The sequence below is a fragment of the Protopterus annectens genome, chromosome 1.part0 (genome assembly GCF_019279795.1).
Source record: "Protopterus annectens isolate FY-2018-M chromosome 1.part0, PAN1.0, whole genome shotgun sequence".
NCBI classification, from domain to species: domain Eukaryota; kingdom Metazoa; phylum Chordata; order Ceratodontiformes; family Protopteridae; genus Protopterus; species Protopterus annectens.
The window spans coordinates 16,594,688-16,615,906 of record NC_056725.1 but is presented as its reverse complement, the minus strand read 5'-3'; the positions used below and the strand labels follow the sequence as shown (position 1 = coordinate 16,615,906).

Sequence of the window (21,219 nt, the reverse complement as noted above, 5' to 3'; positions counted from 1 at the left end):
CTTAAACAGATCTAGCCCTAACATTCACAACAAAAAAATAAAAGTGGTTTTACTAGGTTCTCTAACTTAAATGAACCTAGTGCAAAAAGGGAAAAAACTAGCACCTCTAATTTAAACGGTCTAGTCTAAAAGCACACACTCACGGGAACCACACACAAAAAGCCAACAGGCCCAAGATTTTTTTTTTTAAACAGTAATAAGTCAAATCCGGTTAAAGACACAAATTGGTATCACAATAAAACTGTCAGCAATCAGAATAACACTTCACACAAAGAAAAAAAACTCCTAATAAGTACAAATAAAGAACTAAATCACTTAGCCACAGCCAACCAAAAGGAGCTTCCGACTGAAGACGTGGCAAACGAGATCTGGGGAATGTGCGCATGCACTATGGGATACCTATTAGCCATGAGCCAATCAGAAGTTTTCAGGCTTTCTAAGCGGTCGAGTTGGAGCCGAGATTCGGCTCCGAACCCACACGTAATAATGGAGGCGAGATAGGACTACATAATATGTACCTGCTGCAGTTGTTGTTGTGGGGGAAATTTTAAAAATTACAGCAAGGTCGGCCCCAACAAAAGAAGATCCTTTCCAACACAGACTGGTTGAGAGACCACTCGTGAGGCATCAAGATGGATCTGCTTAATTTGTCCACTAACACACTGGCTTTCCCTGGAATATGCATTGCAACTAGAAAGCGGTCGGATATCGCCCATTCCCACACTCTCATGGATTCTCTGCAGAGACAATAAGATTGGGTTCCTCCTTGTTTGCTGAAGTACCAGACCACATACATGTTGCAGGTCTGAACTGCAATTGTCCCCAGAGGGAGAACATCTTCAAATGCCTGCAACATGAATAGGACTACTCTCATCTCTAGTACGTTGATATGCAGCTTGGTCTCTTGGGGGGACCACATGCCCTGGACTGCACTTCTCGCTTTTCTCAGGAAATGCCCCACCCTCCAGTTGGGAAGCATCTGTGATCACTGTGGCCAAGGGAGTCTGGCAAAACAAAAGGGCGACCTAGATGAATCCCTGGAAAAGCTAGGGGTTGATGTAGAATGGACCACTGAACAGTTAGAGCCCATTGAAGGACACCCATAAAGAAATGTGCCAAGGGAAGTAGTACAATGGCTGCTGCAACAGAACCGAGTGCTTGAAGAAGTGCTCTTGCTGGAGGAGATGGATGGGAGATTACTAGATGAACCTGATTTTTGATGGTGGATACACGAAGTGGTAGTGAAGTTATCAGAGTGTTTGTATTCACAAGTCTACCAATGAACTGCAGGGTCTGGACTGGTGTCAGGTTTGAATTGGCATAATTTATTGCTAGTGACTGGCAAATCTGGAGCAAACAGTCCTTGGAGTGTAAGAGAAGATGCTTGGAGGGTGAAGTGAGGAGCCAGTTGCCCAAATATGGAAACAGTCGGAATCATTTGTCTCTCAGGTAAGCAGCCACCACTGCCATACACTTGATCAACACCCTTGGGGCTGTGGTGAGTCCCAAAGGACAGGGCTCTGAGTCTGTAGTGACTGGCTCCCGCCAAAAGAGTAAACGTTATCTGGAGCGTCTATTTTGATGTGATAGTACACATCCTGAAGATCGATCGAGCCTATCCAATCTTCTTTGTGAAGAAAAGGTAGGATGGACTGTGCCGTGACCATTTGGAACTTTGACTTCTTTACATACCGTTTCAGATTGCTTTGATCCAAGATTGGTCTGATGTCTGCTTTTGTTGGCACTAAAAAGAAGCATGAGTAAGTTCCAAATCCTATCTGGTCTGGTGGGACCTTTTGGATGACTTTTTTTATAGCAGCTTTTGAATGTTTTGTGCTGTGGCCTTCCTCTGACTGGATGGAAAGTAACAAAGTTTTTTTTTTTTTTTTTTTTTTTTTTTTTTTTTTTGTGAGGGGGAATTTGGAAAAATGGAATGAAATAACCTCTAGATATGATTTTTGCACCCAGGTAGATTTTGTTATATTTGCTCAGGCTTCTGAGTGCAGGGATAAATTGCCCCCTAACTGCCTTAAGATTTTCAACAGTCAGGTAGCACTTCAGCAGTGCTGAAAAGGTCTGCCCAGAAAAGAATCCCAGAACCCATGGCTCTGCGGGCCTCCGCTGCCTCTAAAGTGCCGTCTCTCATTAGAACTTCCTCCTCTGCCTCTGAAAGAACTGTCCCCATGCGGATCCTGAAAAGACCCAGAGATTTATGAAACCAAATTTTCTTACCACTTCTTTGATTCCTGGAAAAGGTCCATTGAGGGATAGAGAACTTGATTCTGAAGACAGACAGTGTTCTTTCCATCTTGTTCACTGCAGGTAAGCATCTCGTTCACCGATGGTCCAAATAAGGAGGTGCCATCCAATGGGGCATTGATAAAAGACATCTTAAAGAGTTCTGCAAAGTTGCATAGCCACATCCAAGCATGCCTCACAAGGGCAATGCCTAAACCAGCAGCTCATGAGGTGCCTTTAACTGTATGACAGATCAACCTCATGCAAGGGTTTGAAACAGACAAAAGAAAGGTCAGATGTGAAGACTTTCTTTTGATGTCCTAATCGGACATGGACTTGAGAGAATTTGAAATGTCTTTGGTCACATTTCTCTGAAGCCTCCTGAAGTGTTCCAGGTAATTAACAATACTCAGTCCAAAGACTGCAGAGGCAGAGACTTGCTTTCCGAATCTGTCCAGTGCTTTAGACTATGTTTGGTGGATGAACAGAAAAGCTTAGTTCTGCTAGCTCTTTCTTGGAGTCTGCCACTACCACCACAGCATCAACTGGACTCCTTTGTTCTAGTGCAGTCTGTCTTTCAGCAGGGCTAATAACTTGTCAGGTCTCTTTCAGATAGGTTTGATAGTATCAGGTTTCTTCCAAGCCCAGTGGGAAACCAAATCAATAAGTTCACCTGCTGGAGGGGGGGGGGGGTAACCCAAGACAGATGGGCCAGAACCAAATGCTTCCAAAAAACAAAGATTGTTCCAGAAAGAGGTTTTGGGAAGACCAACCACCTTTTTGATTTAGGATCTCTAAAATGTCTCAGACGGAGATGACATCTGGTGGTGATCTGGGGGACCCTCCTCTTTCAAAATCGGTATCCTCCATGACTGACTCCATCTGGAAGGCAATGCATCTCCTTTTGCAGATTCTCTTCTGATGTAACTTCCCTGTGGAATGTTCAGGGGAAGTGTCAGAAGAGAGTAGAAGTTCCTCTGCTGGAACCAGTTGGACACTTACTGGAACTGGTTGTCCCTATGAAGTAGGTCTGACCAACTCAGAGCTCAAAGCTGATGAGTGGAAGGGGGATGGATACAAAAAGTGAGAAGGTGGTTCTCTGGAAAGAGAGAAAAAGCTGATTCTTTGGAAAGAGAGAAAAAGCCCTTTCCACATCCTCAAAGACTGACGGGCCTGGAGAGGTTTTGACCAGCCTTCTCAGAGCCGAAACTCCTAATGAAGGTAGATCTCGACCACACTCAAATGTGTACCTCAGTGAAGGAACCAGACCCAAACTATCCAGGGATGAGGCTCTGAGGGGAAAGGATGTATCCGACAACATTAGAGCAAATCCTGGCCCCTCAGATCCAGTGCAGACACTTAGGGGTTCCAGGACACATTCCAATCCAAGGGGATCATGGAAAACTAGTCAGGGATATGGCTGGAGTGGAAAAGATATTTTCTTTGGATCTGATATGAACCTCTCTGGGATTTTGGAACCTGGGACACCAAAATCACTGGATGGATCAGAGAAGGAAATACAATGGTCACAGACATCGTGGGGAGACTGACAGATCTAATAGGGGACAGAGTGGGTAAGACTTCCATCTGAATCTGAGCTCTGAGAAATTTTTGCATCATCCTAGCCACTTCTGCAGGACTTAGAGGAAGCAGTGGATGGTGGCCTGAAATGTTTCTTTGGTGTCTGAAGCAATGGAGAGTGCAGGGCGGGTGATATAGGTTTCACGACAATCTGGAATACGGCTCCTGTGAGAAGTATCAGGCTTCAAATCTGAAGACCTAGGATCAGAGGGGGGTGATGCTGTAAGGCTTACTGAAATAACAGGAGCCAAAGCCTTGGGATCTGAGGTTTTATCGGGTCTTTAGATGTGGCAGAGTCATTGCCAAAGTTTTTCTGGTCTTGGATTGTGGTTCAGACGAAGTCCTTGGAAACTTCAGTGGATAGCTTTTTCTATGCTCCAACAGAGCAGACTTGCTACTTTTGGAGGAGGTTTGAGCCCCAGAAGAAGATGCAGTAGGGGGAAGTCCCTTTACAATCAACTTATTTCGTTTATCTGCCTTGGACTGAAGGTGGAACATATGGTACATGCAGTGTCCAAGTGCCTGGCTCCAAGACAGTGTACACATTCTTTGTGGGAACCTAACTTGGGAATTTTATGCTCATAAGAAATACGTTTTTTTAAATCCAGTTAGTTTATCTGACATGGTAAGCAAATACACAGAGGAAAACCCAAAAAGTAGAGAGATGATTTTTTTCTTTCATTTTTTTTTTGGTTAGAGAAAAAGAAAATTAGCAAAGGATTTTAATTACTAACAATGGTAATGTGTAGAGATACCTTAATGGTAACAGAGGAAGCAAAGACAATTACCAGCAATGGTAATAAAGGTTTTTCTATTTGTCAGAATAGTAGAGAAAATAAAATAAAAAAAAGAAAGCTTCTAAAGTCCTGCAAAATAAACTAAGAGGAAGGAAAGTTATAGCTAAGAAAAAGGATACAGTCTTTGCCAGATCAAAAAAGTTGAAATAACTCATGAAATATAACTGCTAAAGCTTGAGAGAGGAACTGTTTGTGATGGCGGCAAACAAGATCTGAGGTAATGGGGATAGAATAGTGCATTATGGGCAGAGGGAGGAGCCCGAGAGCTGGATCCGAAAACTGGAAAATTTTGCTGAGTCAGATCCGAGGATTGGATCTGAATCCATGACTTGAGGAAGAATAAAAAGGACAACATCAGATCAAAAAATTAACACAAGCACTAATAAATGAAAATTCTAACACTATTAATAATTTAAGTGCATAAAGCTAAATATCAACATTTGCTCACCCCAGCAAGAATGTGAAAGTTAACATACATTAGTTGATAGTCCTACATAGAGAAATTATGGCGCTATAGGAAAGATTTATAAAATCAAAAAATTCCTGACCAATAATCTGTTGAATTCTGAAAATAATTTTGACAATGCAATATAAGCTTTTAAACTTTAATATAAGGCATTTCTTGAAAGCTTAGCCAGGTCATATTTGGTTCTGCACAATTAAATCCCAATAGATTTTTATATTCCTCTACTGCCCTCATTACAATCTAATAAACCTCTTTCAAATACATGCAAATTAATTTTAAAAATCAAACATAGTAGCACCTATGTCTGCTCTTTATACTGGCTCAGAAACAATCTTAACCTTATATATATATGAGGATTTACATAATTCTATCAAATTTAATGTCTAATGCATACCTCTTAGACTAAGTTAATTACTGTAAATAATGTTTACACAACCAAACAGTATCCTGTTTTCCTACATATTTGCCAATATACAAGACATGCAAAACTCATGAATCTCACTTAAATCATAAACTTTGGAAATGGAAAAACTATCAAATTTGGCAAAACCTGAAATCCAAATGACAATCTTTAGAATATCAAGAAGAAATGTTTACTGTGGAATTTATGATGCTCCACATCTCCTCCCAATTTACCTTCAAAAGCTGTTGCTTTTTCTTCTTTGAACTTTAAGGAAATATTTTCTTATTTTTTACTCTTTCCCCTATTTAATATTTCTCCTGGGTTTATGTACACATAATCCTTGATCCTCAGAATCAGATTTTTCACTGGCTAGAACTTCAAAAAACATATCAACAACAATCCCTTCTCCTGGCTTATTTTCCTGCATGCACTCTCTCTCTCTCACTCATTTTCCCCTCCACATTTTTTCTTCACCTATTTCTCCCTCTCCCCAAGACTCTTGTTGTCCTTCCTTGTGTACGTTTTCCTTCTGCTTCTTTTTTAATTATTTACTGTTTACGAGACAATCCATCCAAAAGTGTTCCTTTTTCAACACAAACTGCATTCAGGCACACACATTCTTGCTGCATATCCTTTCTCCCCACATTGATTACACTGTGCATTGTCACACTCAATAATTAAATGAGTGGGTTAGTCCCACTAGGCTGATAACCTCTTTTCAGGGAAGACTCAAGGTGGTGTTTATATAATTAGGGGACGTTTCTACAAGGCATTAGAGAACTTTCCCTACACTTGGTAGTCAGGGGAAGAGTTTGTGTGTTACACATCCTGACTTCTTGTTTTCTGTCCAGGTGCACAGGAAGTCAGGAGGAACCGAGAGAAAACATGGATGATTCAACTTTTGCTGAAACTGGAGTGAAATTTGCTAAAAATGTCGTTGAAATGGTGGAATCGCTACCAGAAGTTTTTTCTGATCATCTGGGTGCAGAAAAACAGTGATACTGGAGGAAAAGGAGATAATAGCTGAAAGAGAGATGGAATCAGAGGAAAACTTTCAGAAGAGATTGTTTGAAGGAGAGACAGTTACCTCTGAAAAATTCATAATTATAACCTTCCAATCGGGGGGGGGGGGGTGATTACTTGGAAGAAATGGTAAACCAAAGTGAGCCAAAAAGTCGAGCAGCAATTTCATGGAGTGCCAACATGGAAAAAATAGAAGAAAAAGGAGAAGAGACTATGCCAGAAAAAGTTCCAGACACAAAAACATATTCACAAACTGTTGGAGACGGAGCAAAGAAAAACAAAAAACAAAAAATAAGTACACAGCACGTGTGAGCATTAAAAAAGAAATCTTGGAGATATATGAGGTTTGGGACTCTGTCATAGCACCTCTGGGTGTCAAATCAAAAGAGGTAAGAGCATTTATTTTAATTAAAAGAGAGAATTTTTATGACATGATATTTGAGACTGGACAGACCATGGAATTTTTTGGTATATATGAACAAAAGAAAAATATTTATCCATGGTCAGAGTATGTGGTGCAAGCTTTTTACAGACAAAAAAAAAAGAATAATGATCCAGTTTAGAACTGAAGTTAAAGCAAAAGAACTGAAAGAATATTTAACTATATGTAAAGTAGTAATGGAGACTACAAAATTATATGATGAAAGAGGGCTATGGAATGGGAGATGGGAATGTGGAGGAATACTGAAAATGGAAAATGATAATGTTATACATGTACCTAGTATTAATGTTCATGTTAAGGGGTTTTGTGAAATACAGGAGTCAACCAAAGACTTGTTATTTTTGTGGAAAAATGATCATTTTGCTAATGAATGTGATAAAGATGTTATTTATGTGGTAAAACAGGGCACAATGCAAAGAAATGATTTAAAGTGCAAAAAATGTGGCAATACTGGCCATTCATGGCTATAATGTGAAACAAATGTACAAGAAAATGAAAATTAAGTTATACAGGAAAAAGAGAGAAAAATGTGTCATACAAGAAAATGTACAAAAAAGATGCGACTGATAAAGTGCTTATATATGAAGTTAAAGAAAGTAATAAGGAAAAAGAAACAGAGGAGACAAGCGAGGAAGAAGCTGATTAGTGCTCAGTAAGAAATAAAAAGAATTAGATAGGAAAGAGTTAAAGGAAAAGAAAATTCAAAACATAATTCTTAGAGAAAATAAGGAAAAATGGGTAAACATTTTATTATACTAACTGTTCTTAAAAGCTGAAAATATTAGCTTTAAATTTGAACAATATGAAAAATCTTAAGAGGAAAATACGTACATTACAATGGTGTGCTGCAGTAGATGCACATATTATTGTTTTAGAAGATATCAGATTACTAGAGGAAGAAAGAACACAAACTGAAATACTTCAGAATAGTGCAGTAGTTTGGAACATGGGGAAAGAAAAGTGTTCGGGCATATGTATATTATGTCAAAAAAGCATTAAAATATTAGATGTAACCATACTGGAACTAGGATGAATTACACTAACAGACTTGAGATGGAAAAAAAATGTGTGTATAGAACTATAGATTTATATGCATATGTAACAAAAAAGACAGGGAAAGGATGTTTAAAAATATTCTTGAATATGTTTGTGTAAATATGGACATTATGGTGGTGGGTGATTTTAATTGTAATTTAAGACAAAATAACAGTGATTGTGATGTTAAAATGGTTAAAGAAATTATGAGAAGAAGAAAGTCGTGTATGGGAGAATAACCACTGGACCTACAAAAGGAATGAACTTAGGACAGAAATTGATTATTTTTTAATATCTGATAGTTTAAAAGTCATAAAAAATGAATTAAGTATACCAGATTTTCAGAACTTGTGGGTAGGAAAATGAAGAATATATAATAGGAAAAGGAATAAAGAGAATTAATGAAAAGGAACTAGAGTTAAAAAAGAACATGGAATTATGGAAAAATCATATGAATATGAGAGAGTTTTAGGAGAACTGGACTCTTTGGTAGCTAAATTTTAAAGAGAATATAAAAAAGCATTTTTAGAATGTATAAGGAAGAAAAGAAAAAAGATGCAAGATATTAAGTCAAGAAACAGAGAATTAGTAAAGAAAAAGTCCTTTTATGAAAAAGAAATGTATAAAACAAATCAAATTAAAATTGATTTGTTGCATAAACAAAAATATTATTTACAAGGAAAGAAAGAGGTAGCACCATATTTGAGTAAAATGATAAAAGAAGAAAAATAATAAGAATTAAAAAATAAGAAAGGTAAACAACTAAGACAGCAAGAAGGAATATACAAACAATTGAAGAATATGTACTGGAATTATTTGTTAAAAGAGAAGAAAACATAGAACAAATGTATAAAGGTGAAAAAATTAAGTAATGAAGATAATGAGTATTTAAAACAAAAAATAATTATGAAAGAATTCAATGAAATTCTAAAATATATTAACATGAATTCTGCAACAGGATTGGATGGAACTGAATATGGTATGTACAAAGAAATGAGAGAGTGTCAAACTATTTCTACAGAAGTTATGAATGAATGGTTAGAACCTGGAATTAAAGAGAAAGAGATATGTACAGGAGTTAAAAAAAATTGTAATTAAAAAAGGAAATAAAGAGAGGATAAAGAACTGGAGACCTATAACATTGAAGAATATGGATTATAATTTTTTATGAACATAATAACAAAAAGGTTACAAAAAATGGATAAAAATACATGGCTAAAATGTATTTGGAAAAAAAGAAAGTCAATAGTTTTATGGATAATACGAGAAGTAGTTGACAATATCATAAAATGTAGAAGCAAGGGTTATGATAGGGGATATAAGTAAAGTCTGTGACTATATTTAATATAAATCATTATGGGGAATATTGCAGGCTTATAATGTAAGCAAAAAAAATATTACAAGTAATAAAATCTGTTTATGAAACGAACTATGTGAAACTAAATGTAAATGTCTGGATTGGGGGAGACAAAAACAGAATGTGGAATAAAGCAGGGCTGCCCAACTAGTAGTGTAATTTTCTCATTAGTTATGAATGTAATGAAGGAAATTAATAAAATGTCAAGTAACGGTTTATACAAAATGAAGAAGGAAATACAATTGCCAATAATGTATAATTATGCAGATGAGATTGTGTTAATTGTTAAAAATAAAGTATAGATGGGAAAAGTAAATGAAAAATAAAGTATACATTTTAAAAATGGTTTAAGTATAAATAAAGAGAAAAGTAAAGGATTTGGTTTTGAAGGTATGATAGGAGATATTGAGTTCAATGAAAAATATATAGATATATTGGCAATAATATTTGGAAGGAATGAATACAGACAACAATGGGGTGATGTACTCAAAGAAGTATAGACTATGACTAATTTTTAGAAATCATTTAGATTTTCTTATAGAAAATTGAAGACCATGGTAATAGGAAAAACTGCTTATGTTGCTAACATCTATATAATTCTATTAAGTATGAAAAAAAATAATGATGACTATATTTTCTTATATATGGGGCTCTAGACTGAATCCAGTCAAGAGAGGGATTTTATATATATATATATATATATATATATATATATATATATATATCTATTGTTGTTGCGTCTTTCGGCTTTTCCCGGTTAGGGGTCGCCACAGCAGAACTCCGGTCCACTAATGATTGGTAGTTGATTTTTACGTATATATATATATATATATATATATATATATATATATATATATATATATATATATATGAAGAGCAAGGAAGCTTAGGTTTAATAAACCCAATAGTATGTGCAGCATCTTTAATTTTATATAAGGTATTAAAAGCAATTATGAAGGAAAATTAACACTTGATAGAAACAATACTATATTTTAAATACAAAGAACCGTGGGAAGAAATGGAAGTTAAAAAGGGAAGTAAAATCATTGTAAATAAATAAATGAGAGAGTACCAAAACAAAATTGTGTTATGGAAAATAAAAAAGAACATATGTGAGAAAAACAGAAAGGAATGGCACTTAAGTATTATGAAAGCATTTTATTGCATTGTTCCATGGAAAGATTTAGAAATAGAAAAGAAAAAAACCCATAATGATGAAATATAACTATAAAAGGATTAAAGAATGTAATGATTTTTTATGGAGATTGTCTATTAGAAAATTGCCAGTTAAGGCAACTATGCCATACAAAAAAAAGCAAGCTAGAATATGTAATAAATGTGGGGAGTTTGAGACTACTGAGCATGTGTTTTTGGAATGTGAAATAATTTGTGGAAAGAAATATGTAAACATGAAACATTTGTTAAAATTTGAGAAAATAAATATGGACATAATAGAATTTGGTTATTAAGGTGCACAAAACAGGAAGAAGTGAAGAAAATGGACAGAATATTTTATGTTTCATAGACTATATGGAACAAGAGACTAAATTAAATTAAATACAATGCAAAATGGACTTTGACAAAAACTTTTGAGTAAACAGTGTTTTGGTTGTGGATAACAGTGGGGAGGGAATGCTTTAATTGAAGTTTATAAGGTATGGCGATTTGTAAATAGATGTAAATAATGTAAATAATATGTAATGTATATATCAATAAAAAAACTTACTCTCTGGAGTTGCTAAATGGCACTGGAGGGCTCCTACAGCAGCAAGGAATGGGAGACAGAAAGGCTACGGAGAGTTTGGAGTTGGAAAGTGAAACATGATTTTGGCTGGCCAACGTATCCTAATGCCCCTCTATATGCAGCCACAAAAATAACTCTTGGCAAGTATTTCCCTACGTAATCACGTTCAGTTCCACCCAGAAGGAAAACTCGCTGTTAAACAATAATACGACTTTTACTGTAAGCACATAACACACACAGACTTGGTAACAGCGACGTTACTAAGCGAAAAAAAATAATAACTTTCCAGCAATAAACTAACAGAACATAAAGTAGAGTCCAGCGTGTTGCTGATCAAATGCTTTCATCCACCATACTGTGGATTTCATCAGGATCAATTAACTATACCTTTTTAAATCTTTTTTGGCGCCAAACTCCATTCAAGCAATACTTAACAAATGTCTATATATAATATAATACATAATAAATACAAATTACATTCAAACTGTAAATGACAACAAACTACTTGATTTATACAAACTAAAAGAAACCTGAGTATTCATTACCTCTGTGTTCCAATACATACATTTGATTCATTTAAAATTCACTGGGGCTGTACTTGAATAAAATACTGTGCTATTATTTGTAAAGAAACAAATTGCCTGATCACTGATTTAAAATGATAAAATGATAAAATGCTTTCGTTGAAAATAATTAATTTTTAAAAAACATAACTTCAGTCATATAATTTGTTATAAAAATATATAAAGGATATATATATGTATATGCATAATGTATACGTAAAAAAATACATATATACAAATGTATAAAAAATACATATATAAAAATGTGTGCATGAAAATGTGTGTTAAAAATTCATACCTTGAGGGAAAACTAAATCTATGGAAGTATATGTACTGATAAATCTAAATGTTCTTCTCCATAGTATTAATATCTAACAATCCCTTTGTCCTTGGATATTAGCACATACCACTCAACTCAAACCAGAAAATTCTAAGCTGAGGGAATATTAAATTAATAATATATAATATGTAATATATGAAGAATATTCTACTAATCCTATCTATTATAACATCTTTTGTAAAATAGGTTTGATACTTATATATTCATTTAGTCCAGGTAAGGTGGATGCATCCGACAATATCTGCCATTTTACCTCTTTTTCAGATAACACCACCTTCGTATTACCTATGTAATGTTTTGACTGACAACGACGGACTAGATTATAAGTGATGTATAATATTTGCAACTTAAATTATGTCAATATGATTTGTTTTAATTTATATAAATGTATGATTGCCTATGTCATACATGATAAATTAATAAAGATATTTCTTGTTTAAAAAAAAACATTGTTTTTAATCACTTGCACGTGCAGACAACTTGTCTCCATTTAAAAATGGTCAGCAATGAGACAAAACAGATCTACCCAAAAGTTTAACAAAATCAGCAAAAGTCCTGTCTTTCTTTGCCACCTTTTTGTGCAAAGCCTTATTTCACAAATGTGATCATTGCTTTATAGTCCTCCATTTAGTCACTAATTTCAGTTTTGCTGGCCTTCATCCGGTTCATCTCCATTTCCCAACACCAGCCTTTGGTTCAAGTCCAAAGTATTCAGGATTCTGTGCTTTTTCCTCTCTCTCAAGCATTTTCCTTTCGAACATTGGAAAAGGTCTCCGTGTCAAAGTCTCTCTAAAAACTTCATTGTCAGAAGAATTTGAAGCAAAGTCCCATTCTGTTTTCTGGCTCACTTTTGGTTGGTTAAACTCTATTTCCCTCTAAGCTTGTTTTGTGTCTAAAAATATCTTTGATCCTCCAGGAAAAAACAAACATTCTGAAGACAGCTGGCTACAGCTCCCTGAATCTCAAACCTGTGTCTCGACATTTTCTGATCGCTGTGATGAATTTGCTTATCTTTTACCAAGTGTACAGCGAATACTCATTTTCCACAAAACTCCACTGTCTCCAATTTTAATACTTTTCTCTGCTGCACAGTTTTTAAACTTTATTGAATTATCACTTGTGACATAGGCAAATTTACATTTATACAAACGTAATCAAACTGTATTAACATATTAACATTAACAAACATTATACTTCACATATATTGCTATATATCATATAACCCAATCAACATTACATAAATTATTCAATTTCTACCCATTTTTTTAAAAAAACATCTTCATTAAACCACCACTTATGACATAAGCAATCATACATTTATATAAATGAAAATAAACCACACCAACACAATCCTAGTTGCAAGCATTTTGCATCACAAACCATACTGATACACTCCCAGTTGCAAACATTACACATCACTTGTAATCTACACAATCATTTTCAGTCAAACATTACATAGGTCATTTAAGTTGTGCCTTCTTTTAAACCTTGTTCCTTCTTTGTATGTATTGTTCCCACAATTTCCATTTCTTCCTATGTAGTTTGCTCAAACCCTTTTTTAAAGATCTCAATTCCAGTTGTTTTATCTCTGCTAATATATTCACTACTTCTAATTTAGTTGGTTTAGATTTTAATTTCCATTTTCTAGCAATTGCTTTTTGGCAGCCACCATAATTAGACACAGCAAGGCCTTACCATGTCTAAGCAATTCCGATTCTATATCAAAGTTCAGAAAAATCATCTCCCTCATCACACCAATCGCCCACCCAGCATCTCTGACAGCGCATCTCGCAGGGAATCCTTAATGTCCACCAATCCACCACACTCCAGAAAATATGCTCCCAATATCTCTTTCTTCCCCACCACACCTCCAACATTTGCTGTCCACCTGAGGAAAAATTCTCTGGAGTCTATGTAGATATTTTTATACCCTAGGTAAGCATTTCCAAACAAAAATCCAAATCTTCTAGATTTTGTTGCATATTTGGGAGACATGCATATATCCTCCCATTGTTTCTTTTTGAATTGCTTATCCAGTCTCTCTTTCTAATCCTTTCTAACCTTCTCCGATTGATTCTTACAGTTATCAAGCAATATTTTATATGCTCTAGTAATTATTCCTTTTTTTAATAGCAGCTTCTGCTCCAGATTCTACTAAAAACTCTACCAGTGCTGGTCTTTTGTTTAGAACCCCTCCTCCCTATTTCCTTCTCTTTGCCTATACTCTGATATCAATCACTGATATGGAAAGCAGTCTGTAACATGCAGTCCAAGTATTCTTCCCATTCTATCGTTCCCTCTCTAGTTATTTGTTCCCAATCCCCCTATTACCTATTGTCTATACCCCTAATTGTAGCCATCCCTATCGGCAGAATCGCCTTTCTCCACTCCCATGTTGACTTAAGTTCTTAGAATACTTTCTGCTGCTTTATGGATATAATATTCTGCATGATATTCTCTTTCAAGGCCTTAATCCAAAATCCCAATCTTTCCTTGTTTCTTGAGCTTCTCCTCTTGATCATCATCTATTTCCACTTTAATTACAGTTTTCTGCTTGTGCTATGTATAGTAGCCTTAACTGTGTAACTCTGAAATACCCCTTCAAATTGGGTAATCCCAATTAGCCCTGTTTTACTGGAAGAATCAACTAATCCCACTTGACTCTTATCTTCTTTCCCTCCTAGATAAAATCCTTCACAGCTCTTTATTAATTGCTTTGCACAACTTCTCTTCTTTTTGAAGAAATATGCCTGACCTTTGTACAAGACTAAAGGGACTAAACATTTTGACTGCTTGCATTTTACCATCTATATAACAAATCTTCCATTTTCTCAGTTTTTGTGTTATCTTTGTTTAGTCCCTTCCCGCATGTATGTAAGGAAATGTAAAGAATTGCTAAAATCTGTAATGCACCTGGCATTTGTAAAAACTGTCATATAGTATAAATAATACTGTGTTTTGTGGAGATTTTCTCCCCGGGCCTCTACTGAAAGTGGACATATATCCAGCTGGACTAGCCCGGTCAACAAATGTAAAATAAATAAAACAAAATAAATATTTGTAGCTCCCACAACAGAATCATTTTTAAGCCAGACTTCTAAACACTTAAATTTTATCATGTCCCCATTAATACAGATATTGCTGAACCAATTTGTGTGCAAGTACATACTTTATCACTATTGCCTTTGTTTTAGCTTCATTAATTTTGTATCCCAAAAAGATGTGATAGTCTCAAAATGTTCCACAATACTGTAATGTCTCTTTCTGGTTTTGTCAACTATAAAGTAATATCATCTGGAAATATAGCCAGCTTTTCTCAACCACCATACCAATTACATCCTTGAATTTCTCAGTTCTTATTGTCTTTGTCAGTAGTTCTAAACATAATGCAAATAATTAAGGGGAAAGAGGACACCCCTGCCGTGTTCACCTCCTCAAGCAGAGATTATCAGAGAGGATCCTACCCACTTTAATTTTCACCTCCAAACCCTCATATATCCTTCTAATCAACCTTATAATTTTTTTCAGGAAATGCAAATGTTTCCATTGCTCTACTCATAAGGTCCTAGCTTACTCTGCCAAATGCTTTCTCTGCATCAAGACCCATCAACAACAATGGTATATTCTGACATTCTGCTTCCCTCTGGATCATGAGTGTTCTGTTAATGTTGTCAATTGTTTACCCCCCCCCCCACAAAACCACACTGATCCATACCTTTCAATTTTGGTATTACATTTGCAATTCTTTTAGCCATTATAGACATGAACACCTTATACTCATGATTTAGTACTGAAATGGACCTGGATGAAGCTGTGTATGTTGGATATTTACCCTCTAAGTATTACAGCTACCACTACTTTCTTCAGGATGTGGGTACTACTACTCATCTTAAAATACTGTTAAACAAAACCTTCCAGTTCTTTAACAGTCCCCCCCCCAACTTCCACAGGAATACCATCTATTGCTAGGAACTTTCCTATAGATTGGTTATACATCACAACTTTTATCTAATCTTCTTCTATTCTGTTAGCAATTCAGCCTAATCTGTCTCTAACCTTGGCATATTTAATTCTTCCATAAACATTTCCATTTGTATGTTTTTGATTTCCATATTTATCTGCTTTATACACATTTTCACAGAATTTCTGAAATATTTCTAATACCTCTACAAAATCGTTTCTTACCTTCCTTGTTATAGGTTCCCTAAGATTGGCAAAACCCTTTCTAATTTATCGGACTCATTGTGCTAAAAGTTTTGTGCTTTACTGTTATCAAAAAACGTGGCTTAACAGCAGTCTTTCTAAACTTGTGCATATCATTGAAGTAATCTCTTATTTTCTGCATAGCATTCTGCAGTTGATTTTCTTGTTCTGTGAAATTCCCCCATTCTGCAACACTTTAACATTGTCAGTCTCTCTAAATAATTCTTGTTACTTCTTAAGCATAACTCAGTCTTTCTTTTACTTCCACCCTATTTTTAAACTCCACTGTAATTTTATTTCACTCCCTAGCTTTATTTTCAGAAGATATTTCTCTGCTCTCTAATAGCTCCTGAATAACCTCCACTATCCATTCTTTAAATTCCCCTCTTTTCAACAGATACATAAAGTGCTAGTGTCTCATTTTTTTCATTACCCTGTGTTTTTATTTTAATTATTGGTGCATGATTTGAAATAGTTATTGGGTGTGTATCAAGACCTTCAAGTAAATGCACATGTTCCTGGGTAATATAAATTCTGTCTAGCCTAGCCCAGTTTTTATATCTTGGGGAATCGTACATAAATTCACTCTGAATTCCTATTAATGAATTCACATCTTCCATGCCAAATATTTTCCTAAATTTCTTCACAAATCTACCCTCCTTTGTTATACTTTCCTTTCTGGGCCCCACAGACAAACCATCACTGTTGCAAATCACATTCAAGTCCCCACATATAAGTAATATTCCTTGCTGAAAACTGATTATTTCTCACAGAATTTTCTTAAGCTCTATTACACCAGTTTTAGGTGGAATATAAATGCATGCAGGTGTAATCCTCCTCCCTCATCAGTACCCCCTTAGCACTACAAATCCGCCATTATTACCTTTATCCACTTCTATCACTACTGGAGCTGCTCTTGCAATTAATATAAATGCTCCTATTTTCCTTTGTCCCAGGTATTCTGATGAAAAACCGTCCTGAAAATCTTTCTTTATCAAATTCACATGTTTATTTCTAAGTGTCTCTCCTGTAACATAGCTATTTGCACACTATGTTTTAATTTATTTCACTACTCTTTCTTTTTTGTATCTGTGAGACAGTTGACATTTAAATACATTACAGAAAGCATCATTGCATTAAAAAGTTATTTCCACCTTTTATGTATAACACCTTTTTTGATAAATGTCTAGTTCCAGCTTTTGTGTTACATGCATACACTGTTTTAAAGGTTAAACTTTTATACAGTTGTTTCTTGAAATATCCATTTGAGCCTATGTCACATCTTGCCAAATGTTTTGTTTTATTGAAAGCCCTCAAATAAAACACACACAAAATACCCTTGTAAAAAATCTATTAACCTAATACTAATGCACAAAACTATGTACATCTTCAAATACTAAATTTTTACCCCCCTAACAGGAGCAAAAGTCCCAAACTGACAGCCACACTTAGACTTGAGTTAACCTATAAGAAAGGTTAAATGTGCTAAGACACATGGTGCATCATGTGCTTCTACCAATGCTAATTAATTTGGTCTTTGCTTCATAGCTGGGAATACCCCAGAATGCTTTCAGAGAACATAATCTCCTAGCCAATTTCTCTTCTCAGTTTTTTTTTCTTCAGCCAATCACTCCACCAGATGGTAGCCAGTTTCTCTTTATCACACTGTTTCCATGGAAACAAATAGCAGCTGCAGAATTGCTACTATGCATACATGTATTTGCTAGATACAGCCTCATATATTCAATATTCTTTTTCATTTACTTGCTTACTCTTAAAACTCGTTACTAAATCAATCTAAGGTTCTTAATCCAGTCATTTCCCCATGCAAGAATGAGAAAATGCATATGCATTTTTCTTTTGTCATGCTGTTTTACCCAGGCTTTTTATTGCATTGCCTACAATTCTTAAAACTGAACAAGGGAGATAGAGAAGGGAGAAAGAAAAAAAAAACAGCCCACTTACAATCCCCATTATACTTAAAGTAACTGAGAAAACTACTTTACAGCATGCAAAGAAAACCATACACCACAAAAATAGTGCTAGTAAGAAAAAAAATTCTTTACTTACAGTTAACCTTCTCCATCCTCTTCCCCTCCCCAAAGCATTTTTGAACATTAAATGACAAGAAGTAGGGCATATGCTTTAGAGTCCCCTACAAGTCCAACAAATTCTGAAAAAAGTCCATTATTTCCAGATTTTCTTGCTCTGTCATATTTCACACATATACTTATTGGACTGTAATCCAACATTAATTTTCTGGTTTTATTACTGCTCATCTTCATATCCCAAATCCGGTCTCTGCTTCATTTCCAATGTACTCTCAATTATTCTAGTCAACACTCATGCGCCCTTTCTTCATGTCATAATTTTCCATTGAAACACTGGAATATGTTTCACAGGTACTGTCTCTCTGTGGTCTATTACCAGAAGAACAATAAGTAGAATTTCTGTTTCACAGCTCACTTTTTGTTGGACAAACTTTTGTATTTACTCCTTAGCATGGACTTAATCAAAAAATGATTTTGTCCCTCCAGGGAAGAATACTTTGAAGACAGCCGGGTACAGCAGTTTGAATCTCACACCTGTGTCTTGACATTCCCTGAACAGTGGAATTAATTTTCTTCTCTTCTCCCTGGTGTACAACAAGTAATCATTCTCCACAAACACACAGTCTCCCACTTTTAGTACTTTGTCCTTCTGCACAGTTTTGTTAAAATCAACTCCTTCTGCTAGTAGGATTGCATCTTTACTATTTAAGGTCTTGGTTGCTTTCTCATAGCCAGGTTTGGGGCATAAATACGATGTGCTCTTTCAACCAACAACTCCTGCTGTGGAATATCAGTCCACTTGCTTATTTGTGCTTTCATAAAATTAAAGCAATTTCTTCCTTTCAGCTTCTCTGGTATAGCTAAAAATCTCAGATTTTCCTTATGTGCTCTGTCCTCTAAATCTATTATTTTTTGAAGCATCAATCTCATATGCAGCCATCATTTTCTTCATTTCAACCTCTGATTTTTGCAGCTTTATCACAACATCTGAATATTTATTTAAAGCTTCTTCCATTTTTTCCAGCCTTTTGTTGTTTGTGTTGATATACTCCATCAATGTTTTGTTTAATTTTAACCAGGACCAGTTGTCTTGTATCTTCTTGTAAGTTACTGGAATTCATGTTTGGAGTTTGAATTGCTTTTTGCTGAACAGCTGCAGACCTTTCTCCGGTCAGTGTTTCTTTTCCACTCTTTGTAGCTGATCTTTCCAGGTCCTCTATTTCTTTTTTCCTGGCATCCAGGCAGTACACTTACTAGACAGTTAATGAAATGTACCCATAAACACAAGTCTACTGGGCTTCTCTGCTGAGTTTGTTTTCCAGAGATAGAATTAAGCTGTTACTCAATGTACAGCCATCTTGGAAGTCCCCTGCTGCCACAGTTTTGTCAGTATCGACTCCTTCTACTGGTGTGATGGCATCTTAACTAATACAGTTTTGGCTGCTTTCTCATGGCCAGATTTGGAGCAAGCACGCGATGCATCCTTTCAATTAACAAATCCTGTTGTGGCATACCAGTCCATTTGCTTATCTGTGCTTCCATAAGATTAATACAGTTTGTTCCTTCCAATGTCTCTGACAGCAGAAAATCTTCTATCTTTACTTTTTTTTGAAACAGCTCTTCTAAAGAAGTCTTGTACTCAACCAGCTTTTTCTTCATTTCAACCTCTGATTTTTGCAGTTTTATCAGTTCATCTGAATATTTCCGGCCTATTATTTGAGTTTGGTATATTATTTCAATGTTTTGTTTATTTTAATCAACTGAGTACATTTGGCATTTTTTCTTCTAAATTTTTGGAATATCTCCTGTACCAAAGCTGAAGCCTGAAATGCTTTTTGCTTAGACTTGCAAGATTCTTCATAGGCATTTTCTCTTGACCTTTTCAGGCTGATTTTCTTTTTGGTTCTCTACTTTACTCCTTTTATGGCATACAGCAGTGTGCTTACTAGCCAGTTACTGAATTTTACCCAAAATGACAATTTCACTGGCTGCTACTTCTATGTTTCTACTTTCACAATGGGAGAGTTGAAATTAAATTGTTGATCAGTACGCAGCTCTCTTGGAAGTCTACCCTTTCCCTTACTCCTTTCTCTGCCTTCCCACAGGCTGAGTACCTCAGGAATGCAAGATCTAAATCAGTTTTATACTACCCAAATTTCCATTACAGTTTAAAGCCTAAAGTTAACATACCATTTTTTTCCACAGCGCCAGATACTAAAAAAGACCACAGTCTTGTCCTAATACATCCTACTAAGTAAAGCAACCATATTTCGCTGCTTGTCCTAATACATCCTACTAAGTAAAGCAACCATATTTCGCTGCTTGTTAAACTCACCCTTATTCTTCCACCCTTACCCCACGCAGCCAGTTGGAGTGTTTTTAATTTGAAATATCCTGTTATCAATAACAAAAGAATCACTGCAAAAATACTTTTTAAGTAAAGGAAAACTTACTCAGCATGATACAGCTGGAATGGTGTGAATTGCAGTTCTAAATTAAGACAACTTTCTGGGAACAAAACAGAAAAAGACACAATGGTTAACAAAGACATGAAATAACTTCACTTTATAAGCATTCTACACCAATGCAGAAGACACTGCTTCATTTCATTACCTCTCATGTTACAGAAATCAGCAATTAATCTTGGAAAAACCACCTTTAACATTACATTTATGCTTTTCTGTGTGTTAACTGTTACGAATCTTTTAAAGAGTACAGAAGATATGAATGTGAAGTGGAATCGGGGATGTTCTTGCCATAGGATTTTCCCACGTGATGCTTTGCAAAAAATTTGCTGTGAGAAAAATGAAGAACAGAAGCTACTATAATAGAGATCAGATTATCCAAACTAATTGGGACCTAAGGTAGTTCACCTCAAAGATATAATTGAACCGGATCAAAAAACTTCTAAAATCTTCTTTTTTTCTGCATACAGGAATACATTTTTCAACCAGTGATTCCAATGGACAATAAAGA

The 21,219-nt window shown here is 35.4% G+C and overlaps 1 protein-coding gene across 1 annotated transcript in view; it reads right to left on the bottom strand.

Moving 5' to 3' along the window:
- Window positions 1-21,219, bottom strand: part of KPTN (kaptin, actin binding protein) — a 1,335,927-nt gene that overhangs the window by 919,151 nt on the left and 395,557 nt on the right. The window contains exon 2 of the mRNA XM_044079008.1: window positions 20,697-20,751. Coding sequence (XP_043934943.1) covers window positions 20,697-20,751 — 55 coding nt within the window. The remainder of the gene's footprint in view (window positions 1-20,696; window positions 20,752-21,219) is intronic.